Source organism: Dermacentor silvarum, chromosome 1, assembly GCF_013339745.2.
Source record: "Dermacentor silvarum isolate Dsil-2018 chromosome 1, BIME_Dsil_1.4, whole genome shotgun sequence".
NCBI classification, from domain to species: domain Eukaryota; kingdom Metazoa; phylum Arthropoda; class Arachnida; order Ixodida; family Ixodidae; genus Dermacentor; species Dermacentor silvarum.
Genome location: NC_051154.1, coordinates 278,438,285 through 278,461,201, shown reverse-complemented (window position 1 = coordinate 278,461,201; position 22,917 = coordinate 278,438,285). Strand labels below are relative to the sequence as shown.

Below are 22,917 nucleotides of genomic sequence, written 5' to 3'. Positions count from 1 at the left end.
CAACACCGCTACTCAGAGCACCACTGGCTTTTCGCCCTTTTTCTTACTATACGGTCGGCACCCGTCGCATACCATGGACACACTATTACTTACCGGCCGGATGCATCCGAGGGCTCACCTATTTCTGCCACAGCACGGCATGCTGAAGAATGCCGTGACCTCGCACGTGCCTTTACTTCCAACGACCAAGAGCGCCAGAAGAACACTCGCGGCGACTCCACTTCCGCGGTCACCTTCCTGGCGCGCTTGTGTGGCTCTCTGTCCCGTTCACCACCCCTGGCCTCTCATCGAAACTACTCCCGAAATATGAAGGCCCTTACCGCGTCGTCGAACGCGCATCTCCCGTTAATTTTGTTATCGAGCCAGTTCAACCGTCTTCGGACCAGCGCCGTCGTGGACGAGACATTGTCCACGTCGACCGCCTCAAGCCATACTACGATCCTGTCATCCTGACGAGCTGTTAGGTCGCCGGACGGCTCCCTTATCACTCCCGGAGTAATTGTAGCAAAGAGAGACGCTAGTGGGTCCAGCTCTAGTCTGCCAGACGCATGTGGGTCCAGCGCTTTTGCTCGCACGGCGCTCGTGCTGAAAAGCCGTGTCTCGTTTGACTGTCTACGCTGCGCTGCGCCGATCTCTAATAAACCCTTTACAATATATATATATATATATATATATATATATATATATATATAGTGTGCGCGTGTGTGTGGTCATTCGTCGAGGAAGAATTTCATCAGAAGTGATCTTACAGATAGTTTAGTTCGTGCTGTCAGTGCTGACTCCCGTGCAATGGTGCCACCAACGGGAGGCAGTGGAACTGCTCTCTATCCCAGCAAGTTGCTGGTGTTTGGAAAGATACGACGCCGTTGTGCAACGCCGCCCATTCCTAGTGGACCTGGTATCCATGTAGAAAGAAAGTCCGTCATTCATCATGCGATGACGGTCATTGTGTCGATACTTGTCGCTTGACAGCCAGACGCGGTCTACAAAAATTATCGTCGAACCGCGATTGCCGGCGGAAACAAAGTGGTCACGCGCGGCTTTAGGCGGCGCATCTCGGTCATTAGTCATCCGACGCACGAGGCGTGGATGGGCGCGTGTGTTTGAGGAGGCGAGCGGGAGCAGCCGCGTAAATTGAATTCGCCACCGATGCATCTGTGAAACGACGCTGTCATCGGCACGCTTCTTCTTGGCGCGCGAAAACTCAACGGCACTAACGGGGCATGGTAAGGCTCAGCAAACATCACTTTATTTTATTTTCCACTTCCCCTCTATAATTTGTATGGTTCCATATACTGTTATAACATTTTGCTCATTCGCGCATGACGGCACTGATAGCGTACCCTGCATTTGTTCTTGCATTTTTGTATGTGGAAGCGGTGGCTTGTAAGACATTGCGGCTTCAGTTCATATTAAAAAAAAATACCGCCACTTAAGCGAGAGTATGCGAGATGCCAAAATTAACCTTGCAGCATGCTTCTTTAGCTAAATTTTAGATTCGCTCCTCAAGAAAAGAGCTTATCGGAAGAAGGCTATCTAAACGCGAGTGGTCACGCTGGGGAAGCTTCAGTGACCGGGTGGCAACATAAGAAAAAGGCACCGTATCTGACGTGCTCGAAGGAATCTACGTTAAGCAGAACACTGGTGAAACATTTCTCTTTAATGATATGCAAATAAACGGCCGATACGTGCAATGTAATTTACAACTCTGTGCAAGGACTTCCTTCTGTCATCGCAGAAGCCCTTGCGCTTCTCGGTTACGCGCATGCAACGAGTATTGCAGCTAAGCGAATGCGTGTCTGCTTGACATGACGTTTTCTCTTGGCTGTGAGACGCACTTCTGCGAACGTGCTGGGCCAGTCGGCTCGGACTGGGGCTTTAGTTGATTTCGTACTGAGAAATGTTATTTCTCTCTCTCTATTCTGCGATGCGAGTTTGTGTGTCCTCAGCCTTTCCTATGCTTCCCGACTTAAGCCTCCATGCCTCTGCGCGTGACCGTCCTCTGTTTGGGCTTGTTAGTATGACATTTTTAGAAGAATCTATCGGACTGGGGCTTTAGTTGATTTCGTACTGAGAAATGTTATTTCTCTCTCTCTATTCTGCGATGCGAGTTTGTGTGTCCTCAGCCTTTCCTATGCTTCCCGACTTAAGCCTCCATGCCTCTTCGCGTGACCGTCGTCTGTTTGGGCTTGTTAGTATGACATTTTTAGAAGAATCTATCGGACTGGGGCTTTAGTTGATTTCGTACTAAGAAATGTTATTTCTCTCTCTCTCTATTCTGCGATGCGAGTTTGTGTGTCCTCAGCCTTTCCTATGCTTCCCGACTTAAGCCTCCATGCCTCTTCGCGTGACCGTCGTCTGTTTGGGCTTGTTAGTATGACATTTTTAGAAGAATCTATCGGACTGGGGCTTTAGTTGATTTCGTACTGAGAAATGTTATTTCTCTCTCTCTATTCTGCGATGCGAGTTTGTGTGTCCTCAGCCTTTCCTATGCTTCCCGACTTAAGCCTCCATGCCTCTTCGCGTGACCGTCGTCTGTTTGGGCTTGTTAGTATGACATTTTTAGAAGAATCTATCGGACTGGGGCTTTAGTTGATTTCGTACTGAGAAATGTTATTTCTCTCTCTCTATTCTGCGATGCGAGTTTGTGTGTCCTCAGCCTTTCCTATGCTTCCCGACTTAAGCCTCCATGCCTCTGCGCGTGACCGTCGTCTGTTTGGGCTTGTTAGTATGACATTTTTAGAAGAATCTATCGGACTGGGGCTTTAGTTCATTTCGTACTGAGAAATGTTATTTCTCTCTCTCTATTCTGCGATGCGAGTTTGTGTGTCCTCAGCCTTTTCCTATGCTTCCCGACTTAAGCTCCATGCCTCTGCGCGTGACCGTCGTCTGTTTGGGCTTGTTAGTATGACATTTTTAGAAGAATCTATCGGACTGGGGCTTCAGTTGATTTCGTACTGAGAAATGTTATTTCTCTCTCTCTATTCTGCGATGCGAGTTTGTGTGTCCTCAGCCTTTCCTATGCTTCCCGACTTAAGCCTCCATGCCTCTGCGCGTGACCGTCGTCTGTTTGGGCTTGTTAGTATGACATTTTTAGAAGAATCTATCGGACTGGGGCTTTAGTTGATTTCGTACTGAGAAATGTTATTTCTCTCTCTCTCTATTCTGCGATGCGAGTTTGTGTGTCCTCAGCCTTTCCTATGCTTCCCGACTTAAGCCTCCATGCCTCTGCGCGTGACCGTCGTTCTGTTTGGGCTTGTTAGTATGACATTTTTAGAAGAATCTATCGGACTGGGGCTTTAGTTGATTTCGTACTGAGAAATGTTATTTCTCTCTCTCTATTCTGCGATGCGAGTTTGTGTGTCCTCAGCCTTTCCTATGCTTCCCGACTTAAGCCTCCATGCCTCTTCGCGTGACCGTCGTCTGTTTGGGCTTGTTAGTATGACATTTTTAGAAGAATCTATCGGACTGGGGCTTTAGTTGATTTCGTACTGAGAAATGTTATTTCTCTCTCTCTCTATTCTGCGATGCGAGTTTGTGTGTCCTCAGCCTTTCCTATGCTTCCCGACTTAAGCCTCCATGCCTCTTCGCGTGACCGTCGTCTGTTTGGGCTTGTTAGTATGACATTTTTAGAAGAATCTATCGGACTGGGGCTTTAGTTGATTTCGTACTGAGAAATGTTATTTCTCTCTCTCTATTCTGCGATGCGAGTTTGTGTGTCCTCAGCCTTTCCTATGCTTCCCGACTTAAGCCTCCATGCCTCTGCGCGTGACCGTCGTCTGTTTGGGCTTGTTAGTATGACATTTTTAGAAGAATCTATCGGACTGGGGCTTTAGTTGATTTCGTACTGAGAAATGTTATTTCTCTCTCTCTCTATTCTGCGATGCGAGTTTGTGTGTCCTCAGCCTTTCCTATGCTTCCCGACTTAAGCCTCCATGCCTCTGCGCGTGACCGTCCTCTGTTTGGGCTTGTTAGTATGACATTTTTAGAAGAATCTATCGCCCAAGTACATAAAGAAGAAATGTTTAAAGTGCGAAGAACTTTAGGGGCCCGGGGTGTCGGCGTCTAATGTGTCATGTCGTCACGTTCAGAAAACACAAGCGCAAAACAGGGCCAAAATATGCCAATCCCAGCGCAAGACTGTGTAAAATTAAACTAACTAGGTTCAGAATAATATGAAATACAGGAATACTCATGAAATAATCGAAATAATTAAGATCGCTTCTGACACGCCCGGTTGATACCGGCGCAGCGCAGGAAAGGGCGCCACACCTGCACAAGTGAAAGGATTCCGCTCGCCGCGCCGCCGCTTGAGCGTCCAATCACCGCGCGACATCTGGCAGGAGAGGAGGAGCGCGCCTAGAAAAGCCGTTCCCGCACTCCGGTACGCTCTTTCCCGACATGGACGCCCAGCACCGTGGAGCGCCGACGCAGGTCTGCTCACGCGGTGCGCGCCCGAGAAGTCTCTCGCCAGCTGTCGACACATGGGCCGCGATTGTCGGCTTCCCTCGGACGCTTTCACTCGCCCTTTATACGGAGCTTCAAGGCGTCGACGACGACTCGGTAGGAATTCGCCTAGGGTGTCCATCTAATTGCTAGCCCAATAAAAGAGAGAAAAAAGGAACGCCACCCTGTATGGAAGCCACATACATGGAGTGACTGTTATTTTCGCCAAGCAAAAGTCGCATTTATTTCTTGTGCTATTATTTCGCCCCAATGACACTGACCTCTAAAAACACTTTTAGGCAGTCCGTGCACGTTATCTAGGAGTATTTGTTGACAACGGACACAGTAGCGTCTTTACTGTCTCGGCCTCCTTTTGTCCGCAACAATTCTGCTCTGACCTTTACAAAGTAATCAAGTTCAGTGCGAATGTCCTGCAAAGCGGAAACGATGCAAATGTTGGTGTCATACGGCATCACGGTCACGATTATTTTATTACTATTATTTGATTTGTACACATATAACACAAGGACACGAAGGAAATAGGGAGGGAGCAAGCTGACAACTACCACCGAAGGGGGCAAAACGCCTGCCTATTGTTTTAGGAGGAGGGAGTAGAAGATATGAAAATAGGAGGAAAGAAAAGAGGAAATAAAGAAATGACGGAGACAGACAAAACAAAACAAAATAGAAATAATGTCTATAAACGGGAGGCTAAGTCAGTGTCCTTCACAAAAGTTAGCAGAGCTCGATTGGCCTGGCCCCATCGGGAAGCGCACCCCTTTGGAAATGGGCAATCGTCAAGGGTCGCATATTGCTGCCCAATAAGTCTATATTCCTTAATTAACAATGCGCGCTGTTCAACGGATGCGGGACACTCTAAAACGAGATGGTCAACAGAACAGACAATACATGTCTTTTCTCAAACGGCTATATTTGTACAGAACAACGAGGCCCAAGTGCTCCGCTCCTGTGACAAGGTCAGATGCTCGACACCTGATTTAAACGTGTCCTGGAACACCGGTTTTCAGACTTGGTGCTCATATGGTCTCCGTAAGAGCCTTCTCTCTTTTTCCTCAGGGCACTCAAACAGCGTAAAGCGTGGTATGAAGGCGGCTCTTACGAGCTCTTGTGACCACCAATCAGATGCGTGCTTCGAATTGCAAGTATAGCACGGCTGAAGCTCGCCGGTTTCCCATTAACGCTTTTTCCTAGCATCGCCGAAAGCCTCGCAGCAGGCCTTAAAGGTAAGCACTCGGCAGCCGCTCAATCTAAGAATAATTCGCACCAAATAGTTACTATTATCCCATATGTGCACCACGTCGCGCGTAATCTCAAAAAGCTTGTCAGCAGGGCAGGCATTAATTTGTTCGCCCCGTGAAACAAGTTACATAGGCTGTGCCAACAAGTCAATCGGGTGACCGAGAGCAAAAAATTAGTTCTAAAAGAAGTGCAGGCAGCGGTTTGTTGACTCTTGTGACCGGTGTAGTTTGCAAAATTACTCTTTCATGCAAGCGTCAATGACCGCATGCGCTAACACTCGAGCAAGGTTAACAAACAAGCTATAGATAGTCAATTGCCATTGCATTGCAATGCATGTGGCTGCAGGCCGTCTTTTAAAGATTTGACCTGCTTGTAAAAACACTACAATGAACGCGCACGTCTTATTTCTGAAGCCTTTGATATCCATAATATAGTGACGACGCCTCTCCTCGATTTCACTCCTCCCGAAGGAGATAGCTTTCCTTTCTCGTTGATTGCAATTTATTGGCCCTGCGCAATTACTTTTCTTTTGGTTTTTCTGTTCTTTGCGATAGCGGTGGACTACATATATGCTGACTGAAACAATAAAAACACTTGGTTGTTAGTCAGCGATGTGGTCTGTGTCCTTCTCTTCGTCCTGTCGTTTAGCGCTGTTTTCTGCTCGTAATGCCACATAATGGTTTTCAGTAGTGGAAAAAAATCCTTTCCCGGGTTCTTAGAGCGTGGCTGGCTTATGAAGTTGCGTACTGCGCTGCGATTGAAAGAGAACAATGCCTGTTTCATGGCCGCTGGCATACCGGGTGAAATTCAAGGCCGCAGACGGGTGTGCAAGAAACGGGACAGGAAATGTTAGTGAGCGGTGATGGCTTTTCATGACGTTCGAAGTGGCACTATTACATCGTCTTGAGCACGTTAGGTAACCCTTATAACTGTAAAATAGGGAGTTGATACGTAATCGGTTCTAACTGTACCAAGGCATTACATACGCGGCACGGTAGTGAATTTAAAGGTGTTATAAAAGGAGCCTTAATTCTCACGGCCCATGTCAGGTGCCCGAAAATAACAACTATGCGCGAGCAGTACTCGGCTCTGCATAAGTAGCCCAGGTGTACTGGAAGGTCAACTGAGGCGTGATGTTACGCAGGTGACTGTAGTCGACGCAAAAGCGCCGGCTACCGCCCTTCTCTTGGCAAGAACAGCAGGGATGTTCGATGACGCCTTATCGACAGTGCATTGTACAAGTGTACGTTGGATGTGTGAAATTCGGTCGGACGGCAGTGTACAGGATCAGCGTTAGCAGCGTAGTTACGACAGGTAACACCCGGCGCTAGTGCGAAAGGACGATCAAATTAAGATAACATCCTACGATAAGACTAAGTCATCAAGCGCATGAACAAACGTCTTGCAAAGTTCGTCAGTGCGGGCAGATCGCACACGACGGCAAACATATAGTGCGCCATTCCCAGATGGGGTATAAATAGCCCAATGACATTCCTCATGGGATTGCATGCCTCGAGTAGTTAAGTAGAGAAAACGAGGTGTGGTTGCCGGTAATAATGAGCAATCTATGTTTGTGGCACAAAAGCTAACTTTAAGAAGAAAGCGAACATGTCCGTTTCCTCGTTTTTCCAATGACCATAAATATTGTCACACAGCAGTGACGTTGAAGAAAACAGCCGTAAAACTGCGAGTGACGAAGCTGATTCTTTATTTGGCGATCCTGTGCCAAGGAAAGAAACTCTACAACAAGAGCGGCGAGCGCAATCGTCGGTCGTCGAAAAACTGATGAGCGCCGAAACGCGTCGGCTTTTATACATGATTCTTCGAAGGTTCCAGAGTATTCCCTGGTGCCCGCGTGCCTTCCAGAAAGTTCGCGTCGCTCATACAATCAGACTACGTAAGCGTCGGTGACCACAGACGACGGATAGGAGCATCGATAACGTTCGAGAAGCTTCCGTTGCATGCAGGAACGTCCTGCGCTGAGCGATAACATTTAACATTTGTTAGCCGAAAAAAAGTGGTCACCGGTGAAAGATAAACAAGTACATGTGTCAAAATTGACAGCTATGCGCCAACCGTCGTAATATGCGCAAGTTAGTGAGGCATGGGTAAAGGCGTTTTTTTTTTTTTTTTTTTTTTTTCGAGCTATAGGGGAGGATTAGGACACGCAAGCACGGATGCTGTCGGGAACAGGCAAATATGACGTAAAAGTGGCGTATATTGCTTAAAGGACTGTTAGCGTGGGCAGGTTAGTACGCGTACTTAATTAAACCGAAAATGAGACACCCAAATGTAGCATTTGCTACAAAGGAAACCCATACGGGTTCCTCGAAAGCAAGCCTCGCAGTTGAAGAAAAATTCGTCCTGGTACCCGGGACCACCGCCTTTCCGGGGCAGCCGCTCTACCATCTGAGCTAACCAGATGGTAGAGGGGAGGATGGTAGAGGAACCTTGCGGATTCCTCCTATCTGCTAGCCGCCTGGTTAGCTCAGATAGGACGAATTTTTCTTCAACTGCGAAGCTTTCTTTCGAGGAACCCGTATGGGTTTCCTTTGTAGCAATTGCTACATTTGGGTGGATGTCTCATTTTCCGTTTAATTACTTCACTCCACCTAGCGGGTTTCCGCTGAACTATTACGTCATACGCGTACTTAAATAGAGAAACAGCGCGTGCGAGAGGACAAATATGAAGTGCAGCCTTCGTATCCTTTGGTTTGCCTGACTTGGACGCGTCCTCCTTAACGGTATGTTAAGTTAGCAGAGCAATCTGGATGCTGACTATTCGTTATGCGCAAAAAGCTTTGCACGATGGCGATCACCTCTGCGTAGCAATCACAGTGGTAGGAGGACGGCATTAAAATTCAAAATAAAGTCTGGATTTTGGGAACAAGAGTATCCGCCACGCTTAGAGAAACTGGCGGGGCTCCAATTGATATCGAAGGGTTAAAGAACACCTGGACTGAAAGAAAAGGTGGGTGGGGTCAGTACGCCCGTAATCGCTATCGAGCATGTAAATTGGAGGACCGCAAAAAATTATCATCCTGGCTCGTCAAGATCACGCTGCGCCACGCACTTTTGAAAAGCGTGAACAGGGCGCCGAGAAAAAAAAAAAAAAAAACCGGAGCAGCAGTGCGGACGAGCTGCTTGCTGGTGTGTGAGGGCAAGAACGAGCAGCTTGTCACGTGCCATCCGCGCTGCCAATCACTGCCTCCTCGCTGACGGTTCACCTCTGAACGATAGAAAGTTCGCTACGGTGTTTCTCCCTCCTGCGCGCCTTTTGATCGCCTGAGATGAATGGCGCTGTGCCCCTTCCTGTTGTCGCGTGAGAGCGCGCATTTGTTTTGAAATTTTATTTTGGCGTCAGATCGCGGTAGTATTGCGCCGCATTGTGAAAGTAGGAACAGGTTACTTACGGTTTCGTGCGACCAATTTCTTGCCTTTCTCTAACTATTATATTATATGAACACCCGGAGGAGTTTACAGATTATGTCATTTCCATGTGGTTTCTTTAGGGAAGTCTAAGGGATACGCATGGGGACAGCACATTATATTACAACGCAATGGCCTGTAAGCATTGCGTTAATTCATATGAAGACGCGTTTATACCGTTGACCACTCTCCGCACACAACATCACTTACCTCTTGCCCATAAGAACATTGTACAGGTATAATATAGAAAAGAATGACAAAGGTAGATAAAGTAGTACACATACAGAAAAAGGCTTATTCACTTAACTACTACACAATACGTTCAAAAACTATGCGTATAAATAAAGCAGATAATTTTTATGCCACATAAACAGATTCTCTTCCATTGACACGACGATGAAATTAAGTTCAAGTAGCGGTCATCCAAAACAAATGCCATCCAAAACAAATGCCACTACCAAATGAATAAGGTTGTGCAGAAGCGTGTGCCGAACTCAAACTGCAACATGGACAATTTTTTTATTTATTATCATCAATATTATTTGTCGTCCTTGAAGAGTATCACTTTGATGTAACTATGTGATCTCTCATTATTACGTTTGTTACTTCTAGTAACAACCACGCGTGTTAAATGTGTGTTTATCAGCATTTTATGTCATGAATTTTTCTATACTTCTTTGAACATTTTTGTTCGTTGTTTATGCTGTTTATTTTTGTGCATGTTACCTATAATTTTTTTTGTGTGTATGCTGGCTTGTGTATGGGTCCCCAGGCACCTTCAAGCTGCGTTTGGCCGGCTTTAGCCTGGGGTGACCCCCAACTCTTATGTTGGAAATAAAATCATTTGATCGATCGATTGACTGGCCTACCTGAACCACAATAAAAATTACAATTTTCAGAGGAACATTCTCACAGATATTTTTACAGCGAAACTGCTAAGGCCGCAGTCTCAGATGGTCGTGTCAGCGTGTAAAAAAAAAAAAAATGGGCTGTGGCTTAACTCAGTTATGCCTGGGTGTGCCTAGCGAGAGGTACGGGGAATCTTATTGTTAGCTTGGTTCTCTATGGTTACATCTTAATCGTTTAGATTCGTACGTCTGAGTCTTTAGGTCTGGTTGTTACCTCTCGGTTAAGTTATGGTTACATTAAAGACTAGACATTTCTAAAGTGTAACGCATTTATTTTTGACAATATTCAAAATGCATGCATGCCGATCCAATGCACATCCGGAGGCAATCATTAGCAATCATGATTGGAAAACCGCTCAAGTTGTACCTATTCATAAAAGGGGTTGGAAAAGAGATGTCGCGAATTACAGGCCTATCTCACTAACATCTATCTCGTGCAAAATCATTGAGCATATTTTATATACCGAGATAATGCGTCATATAACAAATAATAATATGCTAACCAAAGAAGAACACGGGTTTCGGAAAGGTCTATCTTGCACAACTCAATTGAGTTTTACCATGAATTGGCATTCGGTGTTGACGATGGAGGGCAAATAGATTGTGTCTTTTTAGACTTTCGCAAGGCATTCGACAGTGTCACATCCACTTCTACTTACTAAACTTAAAATGTTAAATATTACCTCAAGTGTGCTCGCATAGATTGAAAATTATGTATCAGCGTTGAAAATGTGTTGTTTTGAACGGTAAAAGCGCGGCCTACGCTGATGTGACGTCAGGAGTCCCACGGGGCTCAGTCTTAGGGCCACTTTGGTTTTTACTTTATATAAATGATATTTCTGTTGGTATCTCTTCGTGTATACGGTTGTTTGCCGACGATTGTGTTGTTTATAGGAAAATTAAGAGTGAAGAAGATGCTGCCATGTTACAATTAGACTTAGAATGTATTAATACTTGGTGTTCCACGTTGAAGATGAATTTGAATTTAAAAAAGTGCGTTCATGTATGTTTTACAAGAAACAAGAAACGGATTGTAAGTCTTTACCAGATAAATAATACCCTCATAAAAAACGAACCTACATACAAGTATGTAGGTGTCACGTTATCTTCTGACTGCTCATGGTCTGCTCATGTGGATGACGTCATTGTAAAAGCTAGTAGGGCACTCAATTTTATGCAGAGGAACTTGAAATGTTCACAGTCAAACCTAAAGAAAACTGCTTACTTAACATGTGTGAGACCGGTTTTAGAATACGCCTGCGCCGTCTGGGACCCCGCACAAAAAAACTTGATTGATAAACTGGAAAGAATTCAAAACCGAGCAGCTATGGGCGGAGAGAAAGCTGTACTCAAATGAAACACGAATTGAATTGGGAACGGCTTTCCTCTCGGCGGAAAAAGTTGAGACTAAAGTTTTTACACCTCATATTTAATAATAAGACTGGAATTAGCAGTGAAAGCCACTTGATACAACCACATTGTGTTTCTAGGCCTAATCACCATCCTCTTAAAATCCGCGAGTACGATGCCAGGACGAACTTGCTTGCGGATTCCTTTTTTGTCAAAACTATTGTGCAGTGGAATCAGCTTTGTGAAGAGCAAGTGTACTGTACGAATGAAGATTAGTTTTTTTTCCCTCCTGCAACCCCCCTGCTATAACGCCTTCGGGCAATGCGGGGTAATTCTTGAATAAAGAATAAAGAAAAAGCTGCGAAATAAATGACGCACAACTGATGCCGAAGTTTACAATTGCGTTTGTTTACACATCGTAGGCAACCTCGTGTCTCTTGCAATGCTTATGTTTATGCATCGCACAGATGACAACTTTAATGTAAGTCAATGATTATGTTTAGGCAGTACATGCTCAGAAGCTATGTATGTTGAAAATGAAAACAGCGAATCTCTCTGATGCACAGGGTGCGACGTAGGAATATCAGCAGGACTAGGGCGATGCCTATGTAGGGCAGGACAGAGAAGCAAGACGCATGTGTGTAGCTTTTTGTGTCTCATCGACACATTCTCGAGGAATGGCTCGGAATGGGCACAAGCCTGCAATGACGGAGAGTGGAATAGCCCAAGTATACACATTTAAAAATGCCGCTTCATATCTTTTCATTAGATTAACGTGTTTTTCCGACCGTGAAAGAAGCCCGCGAATACACGCAAAGTGCCTGGAGCGGCCAGTCGCGCGGCAATTTGGACTGCATTCGCGGGTTTTTTCACGCTCGAAAAAACGTTTTTATGTAGCACGTATTGAGCAACGGAAAGCCGTGTCGGGAGTTTTTCATGTTCCTCTATAATTTTCTCTTTGACACTTTTCGTCTCATTATAATATTTCAGAGGTTGATAAATAATTAGAACTAATTGTGCGGGATGCAAAAAATAATCTGAGTATCTCCAAGCGACGGCAATTATGGGGTTACCTTGTCCAGCTACGTGGCATATTCTTAAATCACCGTATCAGTGCAGCGCAGCATTAAATCAGCATCACAGGATCCGGCGGTGAAACAGCTTATTACAGCCTGGTAGAAATACTGGGATATTACTGACGTTTTGGCCGGAGGTCGGTGTCCGGCCGAAGCGTCCGTAAAATCCCGGTTCTTGTATTCTTTGACGGCCGCGTTCATTCGAACGTCGCCAAAACTTCTTTTCGTGCTTCGCTTCCGTCCTTCTCACTGCTCCGGAAAGTGACCTGCCGTTCGGATGGTTTCTCTGACTCGGATGTCTTCTGGGAGGACCGAATCGACCGTCCTAATGCACCATTCTGATGGTGAAATAGGATCCTTGGATGGAACATATGACGGCAGCTCTCCGCCTGTAAACTGTCGAGGCAATCGGGGCCTCAGACTCTGAAGAAGGAAAAACTTGGGGTGAAAAGCGATAGTGATACTGCGCACAAAGAAACGCATAAAAAGAAGGAAACACATACGCGTTTTCAAGAGTGTGGAATGGCACTGCTAGTGAAATTGGATTTGATGTGTGCCGTACTTCCTACATGACTAAATGTGGTTATCCGTGAACTGACAAGTTGTGCTTGGGACGCTCACTTGTTGTTTAATTTGTTGGCGCTGAAAAAGCCAACTTCAGGCTGTGTGGTGACGCCAACTCTCTCTGAAATTAACAAAATCGTATGGGTGTTCTCCACATAAATATATTATTCTGAGTGTACTTCTGGCATTTATTTAATGTGGCTTTTCAATCAAGCACTTACAAAAAAATCGCAGTTTGAAACGTTTTTTCAAAAATAATTCGGGAGGCAAAGGGGTGAAGGTATGTGAACTCAAAGCAAATAAGTCTAGCTGCATCACATAACAATATATTCATTGACAACCTCAGGCACTACAACAATATATTTTATGGTTGCACACCTACTTACCTACAAAATGAGGCGTCTTTGGTGTAGCACAGCACTCAAAATTCAGAAGTAAACGAATGAAAAGTAACTGGTAGCCTAGCAAAAGGGACCCATGTGATCTTTTACTAATTCACGAGCAGGTAGCTTCACGCTCAGGTGGCTCATGATAGAGTCGGCTGTGCAAGAATCTTCGTCGAACATGGGTGGTGACCGTCATGTGTGGCGCCTCGACGAAATGCATGCACCAGTACGACAATACCTGCTTTCCTGTTCTTACTCATGCCGCATCAACCGATTAATCGCGATTCGATCGAAAAATTGGAGAGATAGAATTGCGCCGCACAAGGTACTTCTGGTAATATATATGCCTCCAGCGCTTGTCGAATGGGCGCCGCAGTGCTACAGTTGACCTATCGAGGGAGGGCCGGGCTTCCCCCTAGCCCGGCCTTCTAAGCACTGGACTTTAAGCACTGGATGCGTATGATATAAAAAGCAGATGCCAACTGATGATACAGTGAGATGCATTACAAAAAAAAAATATGAGTCAGTGAGAGGAAAGAATTTCTGGTTTTGATAAAGAGGTCCCTATTGCAAAAACCAGCGTCTTCCATTGTGGATCGATTCACTCTGGATCGCACTGCGGTGGCCGCTGCGCTGTGATTGACCAGCGAGATGGCTGGATAAGTCATAGTGGACGAGAGGCTGGTTTCACTGCTATGACGTTGGGGCGCACTGGTATGTGTCGTAAACGCACTCTCGGTGGAGTTCGCTGGTGCGTGCTGGAAACTGCGCTGGTTTCGTTTGTGCGCACACTGGTTCGAGCATGCAAGGAAGTAGAGGAGCTTTTACAATTTTATCGGCAGGTGCTCTCCTGTAGAAAATACCCGCCGGGGTGGCTCAGTCAGCTAAGGCGCTGCGCTGCTGAGCACGAGATCGCGGGATCGAATCCCGGCCACGGCGGCCGCATTTCGATGGAGGCGAAATGCAAAAACGCCCGTGTGCTTGCGTTGTAGTGCACGTTAAAGAACCCCAGGTGTTCAAAATTGATCCGGAGCCCTCCACTACGGCGTGCCTCATAATCAGAACTGGTTTTGGCACGTAAAACCCCAGAATCAATAAATCTCCTGTAGAAAATAGTGATTTATTTGGAGGTCATAAATGTCTATTTCGTGTCGCAGCTTGAAATAAAGGTGCGTCAGCTGCTTCGTTTATGCATGCATATATTATCTGACCCTGGGGACGTCATCGAGGGCTCATTGCTCAGCAGCAGTGCTTGTTGACATTTCGTTCTCGTTCACCGCACTTCTGATGTCAGTGACAGTGATGTGTTCCCGTAATTATTTTATTGCGATATCAATTATATGGACACTTCAACCGGATTTCTGCCATCGGCGTCACCGTTGTCGTCGCCGTCGCTGTCGCCGTGAGGTTCCCTATAGATAAAATCTTCGCCGCGTGCCGTATGCCCGAGCGGAAGCTTGCGGGGACGCGCGCTATCACGGAGAGCGAACGTACTCAATCTCCCGCGCGTAAGCAAGGAAGCGGGAAGCCAGCGCCAGAGGGAGCGGGGGGGGGGGGGGGGGGGGGGCGCACTTCTACTATGCCAACAACCGCGCTCGTCGCTCGCTCGCACCGTCGCTTATCTCCACATGGCTCTGACCTTTATGCGCCGTGCATTCGCCGCTCAGTTTCCGTTGAAGCGATAGACCGCACGTACCTTCGCCCGCTGCTGCGGCGTATATATGCGCTTGCTGCCAGCGTTTTGACAGTCGTTGTCTGCAGTCATTCAGTGTGATCTATTCATGTTTGTTTGTGCGCGCTCACACCACGCTTGTTCAATCAGTTAGTAATAGTCCGGCCACATTTTCCAACGCACGCTACACATGCAATGCTGCCCGGATCGGCAGTGCAGCGCTACAGGTGTGTCCCTTCGCACGCGCTGCCCACGTGAAGCGCTTCTCATCAACACCACCGTTTCACACGCGCCTTCTCGTGGTCATCGAGTCTCTCTTCATGTCGGTCTACTTACGCCGCAGCACACCTGCTTACTTAATCAGCTCATGTTTACTACAATTCATATTGCTACCAAAAGCCGCTCACCTTACTTCGTATGACATTGCTGTGTTGCTATCGCATTCATTGCTTCGCCCTTAGGGCGAAACTGCGACATTTGTTTAGAAGTTTTGACGTCAGCGCAGATGAGATCGCTCACCACTCATGCACCTGATGATTTCGCTGTGCTCGGTTGCGATGCCCGCTCAGCGCAGGAACGGGCGCCCGAGCGCTGCGCTCTAGAGGGAATGAATGATGCGCAACTTGATTGTTTTTATTATATGAAGACAGCTTTGTGTACGCGCATTTTGTTTGCTGTCCAGCAAATGCCCGCCAAGTAAAAAGCCAGGCTAGAGACACCTTTGATGAAGATGATGTGACGTGTAAGGGTGTCAGATGCTTCCTTTTATTGTGAGAACATTGAGCTCGTCCTAAAGCCCGCCAAAGAATATCTGGCGTAATCCGCACAGTGAGCGGGGCATGATTTAGGACATGCTTCGGCGTAAAACCTTAACTGACGTGAATCTTGGCCTAGTGAAGTCATGGATAATAATAATAATAATAATAATAATAATAATAATAATAATAATAATAATAGTAATGGCCTCCAAGCAGTGATGGGGGAGAGAGAGAAAAAGCTAGACCTTTGAATTAGTTTAATACGTGGTGACCAGAGGTTAGTTTACCGCAGATTGACATTGAAAAAAGCAGGAAAGTAGTTACAATAAAAATAAGCAGTATATATATATATATATATATATATATATAATATAGATAAAACTAAATCTAAATACTGGCTATATTAGTCAGTATACAGCATCTCACAGTAAATACAGTTGTAGTTGTTTAGGTAGTTGAGCAACCGCTTTCCGATGACATTGCTAAAGGAAGAGTGAATAAAGATAAAACGATAAAAAAGAACTTCGCCCTTTATTGATAACCGGAATAAGTTCGATATGGTTGGAAGCATTCCAGGTGGCCATATACGAATAATGGTTATGCTACGCGGCCCATGGGTGATACATATAACGAGTTTTACATCATGACGCGCAAGGATATATAAATCATGTCTGCTTGTGTAACACTCTCTTTCATCGATGCTGTCGAAGCAGAACAAAAAAAAAAAAAGCTTCTCTCGTCGGTTGCAAACTGCCCACCTCGCCACACTGCACAAATGTGCAGTTTGGCGGGTTGCCGATGAAGCTGGCGGCTGGCTTTGTGAACCGATCAGCGCATACGTAACAAAACCCGACTCTTTAATATAATAGACAGTAACTACACGAAGAAAATAATGACCGTCAAGTTGAGCGTGCAATGCATGTCTGACTGGCCTCATGGCGCCCACAGCGCTGTGGGTAGCGAGTGGGCAGGACAGTTCTTCACTCGGAATGGGCGCACAAGTGCGTTCGGTGTGTTACAGAATGCGTGTGTTATGCGCGAGCAGAAGCATAAGCAGTTTAGATGCAATAAACCCCAATGCTTTTTATTTTGCCTACCACGACACTTTTACCGAGTGTCTCGTACTTGCAAGTACGTAGACGACGAGCTCTCAGCACACCTGGATTAACATGCACGAACAAAATGTCGCTCATAAAACAGCATAATCCATTTGATACTTTCCTCAACCCATTCAATGCTTTTTTTCCCGGCAGGTACTGTAGCAGCGCCGCCAAAGCCCAGTACGGCCGATTGTCCTCCTGTTCAGAACAAGACAAAGCGGACACCGATGACACTGGTGAGTTGACCTGCGCTCCTGCTGTAGCGTGGCGATGCTGACAAAAGCCTGGTCTAAACACCAACGCTGGCTTCTGCAGTACACCCGAGATAAAGAAGCCAGGAAATACATGACGACTCCGACGCAGCCGACGGGTGTCACGGTCGCCTGGCGCAGATCTTCCGGTGCGGCTCAGCTGGATGGATGCGCGCAATTGAGGAAAGGGCGCGTGGGCATTTGTAGCGCGTGTGTACCGCAGCTCTGACAAATGGGGTGGTCGAATTTATGCTTAATGCCTTGAATTAGGGCGTAATTAGGGAGAGCGAGGTTATTATCGGATGAGAGATGTAGCGGAGTCGGAAGGAGCATGCGGAATTCCCGACCTGTCTCATTGGAGCGCGGAGTTGCTTGCGGTGCTCAGACCGACAAGGTTCACGAATATAGACTTCGGAGTGGCGCGATCAGTATGTCAAAGCAGGCTAGCGAAAGTACTTGCTTATTTTATTTTATCCCCTGGTGACAGCAGCTGTGACGAATTTCCAAACATGGAAAAAAGAACGTGCAATACAACGGCCATTTTTCCTTTATCGGATAGTTCGAGCAAGATGACTTGCCCGGCTATTGGCGTGTAGATATGATAAACATGGTGGACATGACATCATACCACAAAAGTTCTGTCGAAGGATGTCGTTGGGATGGTTAAAGTGAATGTTTATTGTTTTTACTTTCTTGCTGCAGGCTGCTTGCGCATGAATGTATCGAACACGTTCGCCTCCTGTTGCTGTTTTGTCGTAGCTGTGCCGATTTACTGATATTGTGCGCCCTGGTTGTACGCAGATTCGCAGTTCTCGGCATACAGCAACAACTCGTCGCCGACACTGAGTCATGACGCACATGACTCACCGTCTCAAGACTCGAACCAGTCGAGCAACCTAGCTTCCTCTCAGCAGCACCAGCAGCAGCCTCCGCCGAGCGCTGCAGACGTTTTCAACATGAAGATGGCCAGCGTTAAGAAGACCTCGGCGCAAATTACCAAGCAGCTTGTACAGGAGACGCTTATGGACGAAGGTACGCGCCTATTCGGTCTTTAGGATGTGGTTAGAGAAGAAAAAAGTGGGCCACTCTATTCCAACGGTGCGGCCTCTTTATTAACATTGCGCATTTCCTGTTGGTCAAAGAATGTTTTTTTTTTCTATTTTCCGTACACGGGAATGATTAAGGTAGTGTTGTTACTGTGTTCCGTGTGCATGTTACGTAGCGCATAATGTTGGTAGTCGCGTCACATGGTGCGTATTCAGTGGATGCAGCCAATGTCATCAGCTTCGCATTTTATTCTTTCGATAACTTTTTTTATGTACATGCGCTTCCTTTTCATCTTCCGTTCTTTACGCACCCTGTTTAGGGTAGTAAATGATGTGTTTCTCTTACCTCCCTCCTTGCCTGCGCTATCTGATTTCTCTATTTCTCTCTAAGCTGGTACATCCGGAATCATGGCACAGTAATAAAGTAATAAAAGTGATATAATTAATGATAACAAAAAATGGCAAGAACCTACTCACGACGACTGTCGACGATATTGTATTGGCATTGAATCGATACAGCGACACGCCACCGTCGAAGCCAGTTATGTATGAGGCTGCACTCGCGCCTCCCTAAGAACACTGGGCGCCACCTAGCGGCATAGCCCCGGAGCTGCGCGTGACCTAAGAAATTCATGGCAGGCTAGTGCGTGCAAACGCTGAGAAATATGTCATGCGGCGACCAGCTCCTCTCTCGCGCCTTTATAATGACGATGATGATTTTTTTTTCGTATCTCCTTTGAAACGGGGCGGTGACAAGTAATCACCTAGCCTGCTTAGTTATTCAGATATGTTATACGTGCTTTTACAGCAAAGCTGTATATGACTCGGATCCCGGCATTTCTTCGTCTCCGTCGGCAGAACAGTAAACAGAAAGCTATCTCACGAATTGAAGCGACAAGTGCCCATCTCTATTGGAATTACGCGTGCAAGACACCCCGGTGTTCGTTTCAATAAAGAAAAGTACAAGTGTCAAAAGCACATGATAGATAAGGTGCGTTCGAACAATGCGAAGCACGTGGCCATCGCCGCAGCTACTTGCCGTGGCCGCTTTTTGGCGGCAGCGTGCACAGAGCCCGCTTGCCGCATCGCGCGTTTCTCAGCGTTCGCACGCACCGACGCATCCGCGGCGGCGCTAGGTAGGAAAGCGCGAAAGAGGAGTCCCGCTGTAGTACACGCCTCTTACACACCTCGTTTCGATGGTTGCAATACGTTGGGTCGCTATGTTGATTCAGTGCTAATGCATTATTGTCGACAGTCATCGTGAGATGGGTCCTGCCGCAATTTTTTACAGCGACTCTGTTAAGGGCTAGGTTCCAGGGAATCGCGTCTGTGTAGTAGACCACCCGGCGTGTACAACAATTCATATGCGTTAGAGCATTGGCTCGAACGTCGTCTTCTGATGCAGCTGGCTCGTTGGCTCGTGCTCGTTCTCAGCACGCGCTCGTGCCACTGCTCCCGCGTTCGTCGTCGTCGTCGTCTGCTTCAACAGCTGGCTGCGTTGCCGCTACTTGTTCCAGCGTAGAATATCACTTCTCTTTTGTCGTCGTAATGGGTAGGCTGCGTTTACGGGGGTATGAGGCATTGCTTAAGGGGGTATGAGGCATTCATTGTCTTATCGTAACGCGCAGACTTAATTTTGAAGCAATTTAATTTCCAAGAATCGCAAGCGGCGATGGCGGGCGAATACTGCTAACCCCGCCGCTGAGCAAACTCGAGACATCGAACGACAGTGACAATGGCGGACTGACGGCACATCATCAGTGACGTCGTTCTCTCCGTCGCAGCCGAACTTGTGTGTAACCTCATAATTGAGAAATACTTTAATGAACCCTTGGGACTGACCCAGTGCTAAACATCGGGGCCGCACGTTTCAACTTCGCTGGTTAACCATCTTCACGGAGTGGAAGGGCCGACGAAACAATTGTAACAATACGTGCGGAGTCAAGAAAGAAAAACTTCAGGTGCGCCACCCCGGTACCAGTTGCTAACTAGCACTTGGTAGATGGTTCATTGTCGCACTAATTGTCTGCTGTGTCCATCGTGTCGTTAGTTTTACTCCGTTTCACTCACCTCATTGTAAGCTGAAAAACCACCTACTAGCACACTTTCTCGCTTCACAAACTCGAAACAGGAAGTTCAATTATGAGTAAAGACTGGATATTGGCTGATGAATATTTGTCCTAGTGCGTCAGGGCCCCACCCTTAAGAGCATGCATGAGCACGAATTGTCGGTTAAGAAGCGGCTATAGCATTGATATTACAGTTTCTATAAATGCTCATTCCTGTCCTTGCTGTAAATAAATGTCCTTTTTCGCTTTTAGTGCCAGAAAATGCTTTTTGTGGCCCCCTTTCTGTTTCAAGAGCACATTTGGTTAAATCTCAGTAGATTTGGCAGACGCTATTGCTAATGGCAACACACTTGGCAATGTGACCTCGCTAATAAACGCTTCCATTGTCAAAGTTAGTTGAGTATTCGAGAGCTGTTCACCATCTCGGTGACATTGCCTAGCAATTCCAGAGAAAACGATGACAAAAATTTTGATTCTTCCGCAGCGTGCTACTCTGCAGGCGAGAGTTTGAGACAGAAAGGCGCCGCGTGAAGAAAAAAAACGCTATGGTGTAAACTAGGTTTGAAAGACTGCTGAATGCACATTGCGCTGCGCAATCTACATTAGGTGGTATTTTTTGGCCTGTTTTGGCGGTTCATCTAAGCTCTGTAATATGTTAGCAATAAACTCTTATTTTCATTTAATGAAGTGTTGGAAACCGAGAACAGTGGGGTTGAAGAATTACATGCAGAAGACAACGATATGTTCAATAGCCTGGCAAGAGAACAAGAATTCAGGATCGCCAGTCGGCCTCTAGAGTCTGTAAAGGGGTACGTTTATATAAGTCAGTTACTCACAGGGGACCCTGATCATGAGAAAGAAATTTACAGAAGAATCAAATTGGGTTGGAGTGCATGCGGCAGGCATTACCAAATCATGACTGGGAGCTTACCACTGTCGTTGAAAATAAAAGTGTACAAACATTGCATTCTACCGGTGCTAACATATGGTGCAGAAACTTGGAGGTTAACAAAGAAGCTCGAGAACAAGTTAAGGACCGCACAAAGAGCGATGGAACGAAAAATCTTAGGACTAACGTTAGGAGACAGGAAGAGAGCGGTGTGGATCAGAGAACAAATGGGGATAGTCGATATTCTAGTTGACATTAAGCGGAAGAAATGGAGCTGGGCAGGCCATGTTATGCGTAGAATGGATAACCGGTGGACCATTAGAGTTACAGAATGGATACCAAGAGAAGGGAAGCGCAGTCGAGGTCGGCAGAAAACCAGATGGGATGATGAAGTTAGGAAATTTGCCGGCGCAAGTTGGAATACGCTAGCGCAAGACAGGGGTAATTGGAGATCGCAGGGAGAGGCCTTCGTCCTGCAGTGGACATAAAATAGGATGATGATGATGATGATGATGAGTAACGGTGAGAGTGAGTGGAGGTGAGTGCGAGTGAGTGCCAGTGAGTGTGAGTGGATGTGAGTGCGAGTGAGTGGAGGTGAGTGCGAGTGAGTGGAAGTGAGTGCGAGTGAGTGCCAGTGAGTGTGAGTGGATGTGAGTGCGAGTGAGTGGAGGTGAGTGCGAGTGACTGGAGGTGAGTGCGAGTGAGTGCCAGTGAGTGTGAGTGGAGGTGAGTGCGATTGAGTGCTAGTGAGTGGAAGTGAGGGCTAGTGAGTGTGAGTGGAGGTGAGTGCGAGTGAGTGCCAGTGAGTGGAGGTGAGATCGAGTGAGTAACGGTGAGAATGATTGGAGGTGAGTGCGAGTGAGTGCCACTGAGTGGAGGTGAGTGCGAGTGAGTGGAGGTGAGTGCGAGTGAGTGCCAGTGAGTGTGAGTGGAGGTGAGTGCGATTGAGTGCTAGTGAGTGGAAGTGAGTGCCAGTGAGTGTGAGTGGAGGTGAGTGCGAGTGAGTGCCAGTGAGTGGAGGTGAGATCGAGTGAGTAACGGTGAGAATGATTGGAGGTGAGTGCGAGTGAGTGCCAGTGAGTGGAGGTGAGATCGAGTGAGTAACGGTGAGAATGATTGGAGGTGAGTGCGAGTGAGTGCCAGTGAGTGGAGGTGAGATCGAGTGAGTAACGGTGAGAATGATTGGAGGTGAGTGCGAGTGAGTGCCAGTGAGTGTGAGTGGAGGTGAGTGCGATTGAGTGCTAGTGAGTGGAAGTGAGGGCTAGTGAGTGTGAGTGGAGGTGAGTGCGAGTGAGTGCCAGTGAGTGGAGGTGAGATGGAGTGAGTAACGGTGAGAATGATTGGAGGTGAGTGCGAGTGAGTGCCAGTGAGTGGAGGTGAGATCGAGTGAGTAACGGTGAGAATGATTGGAGGTGAGTGCGAGTGAGTGCCAGTGAGTGGAGGTGAGATCGAGTGAGTAACGGTGAGAATGATTGGAGGTGAGTGCGAGTGAGTGCCAGTGAGTGGAGGTGAGATAGAGTGAGTAACGGTGAGAATGATTGGAGGTGAGTGCGAGTGAGTGCCACTGAGTGGAGGTGAGTGCGAGTGAGTGGAGGTGAGTGCGAATGAGTGCCAGTGAGTGTGAGTGGAGGTGAGTGCGATTGAGTGCTAGTGAGTGGAAGTGAGGGCTAGTGAGTGTGAGTGGAGGTGAGTGCGAGTGAGTGCCAGTGAGTG

The 22,917-nt window shown here is 46.9% G+C and overlaps 1 protein-coding gene across 1 annotated transcript in view; it reads left to right on the top strand.

The window, feature by feature from the left end:
* Positions 1-22,917, top strand: part of LOC119440788 (uncharacterized) — an 82,230-nt gene that overhangs the window by 53,612 nt on the left and 5,701 nt on the right. Inside the window, exons 3-5 of the mRNA XM_037705668.2 lie at positions 16,633-16,688; positions 17,103-17,185; positions 18,002-18,232. Of these exons, the coding sequence (XP_037561596.1) occupies positions 16,633-16,688; positions 17,103-17,185; positions 18,002-18,232 (370 nt within the window). The remainder of the gene's footprint in view (positions 1-16,632; positions 16,689-17,102; positions 17,186-18,001; positions 18,233-22,917) is intronic.